Consider the following 1,371-nt stretch of genomic DNA (forward strand, 5'->3'; position numbering starts at 1 on the left):
AAATGAACGAATGAATGAATGAATGAACGAGCGAATGAATGTTAATATTCAAATAAAAACAAAATTGAAATTAAGTTATAACACAAACAAACAAGTTCGGTCTTACTTGGCCTCAAGGGCGAGGGCACAGAGGCCAGCGGCCAGAGGCGCACTGGCTGAAGTTCCTGTGTGCTCGGTGGTGCATCTGTGATGGAGGTCTGTCGTTATCTGCAAGTAGGATTCGTCATGGGAATGACCATTCAAAGGAAGAAGACAAAATTGGCGAGTTTGTAAATGAGAAATTATTTTGAATAGGAATCTAATTACTAACAATGGACTTTTCAGCTCCATTTGCCCCGCTGCTGTACGTAGATGCCATCGTCGAAGAACACGGCTCAGAATACCAGGGCACTGTGCCGTGTTCAGACACGCTGCTCACCTGGCGTGTACAATTGCGTACGCGAGTTTCGTGTGTTTGCTGTGTGTACACTGCTGTATGTGTGTGTGTGTGCACGTGTATATGTGTTTGAATGAGTGTGTTGCTATACAACACATGAAAGTAAGAACGCTTGTATGTATGTAGGCAGGTAGGTATGTGTGTGTGTAACTCACCGACAAGGTATATATACTGTTAGTGTAACCATCACAGGCACAACTGTCGCCCTTACTACCGCCATTACCAGAGGCCCACACAAATATGTTGCCCAAGCCATTCCGACCCTGAAGAAAGTTTCCAAATTGAGAAGTGAAATAACACATGAAAACAACGTCAATTATTTTCTCTGTAAGCTTGAACAAACAAGAATCGTTGGCACAAGAATATTGATTGGTATGCAGGATGCATGTAGAAGGCAACAACAACAACACTATCACTAGGGCAACCACTACTACCACTTCAACTACATCTACCACTGCTACCACTACTACTACACCAATGAAAACTGAAACCGTACCGAAACGATCCCATCAAAAATGGCCTTCCTAGCCAGGGTGCCAGGGCCGTCGAGGGCCTGCCCATTGTCTTCAGGACCCCACGAAGCGCTGTAGATGTCGATGTGGTAATTGTTGAGACTCAAGGCCTGCGCCTCCACTGAATCAGTCACATCTCCATCCAACATCCTGACACCTAGAGTACGGTTCGCTCGTTTATTTATTTGGTGGTTACATTTTTTTGAGGGAGGTGTGATTATGTTATTATTATTATTTATTATTATTATTATTGGCTGCAGTAATATTATTGTTTATTATTATTATTATTGTTATTATTATTATTGTTGTTGTTGTTGTTGTTGCAGTTGCCTGTCATTAACAACATAATAATCATTATGTGATATCGTTATATTGATCGCCACTTTCATGCATATCTCAAGCCTGTATGGATTACTTATAATG

At 41.6% G+C, this 1,371-nt stretch overlaps 1 protein-coding gene across 1 annotated transcript; it reads right to left on the reverse strand.

Annotated features, from left to right (window-relative positions):
* Positions 1 to 102: 102 nt before the first annotated feature.
* Positions 103 to 1,106, reverse strand: HELRODRAFT_93024 (hypothetical protein; the record flags this gene model as incomplete). Its single annotated transcript, XM_009020411.1, has 4 exons — positions 103 to 207; positions 311 to 418; positions 592 to 699; positions 933 to 1,106. Coding segments are annotated over 4 exons (495 nt in total), but the record flags the coding sequence as incomplete, so codon positions are not given.
* Positions 1,107 to 1,371: the final 265 nt, after the last annotated feature.

Source organism: Helobdella robusta (genome assembly GCF_000326865.2).
Source record: "Helobdella robusta unplaced genomic scaffold HELROscaffold_2748, whole genome shotgun sequence".
NCBI lineage: Eukaryota > Metazoa > Annelida > Clitellata > Rhynchobdellida > Glossiphoniidae > Helobdella > Helobdella robusta.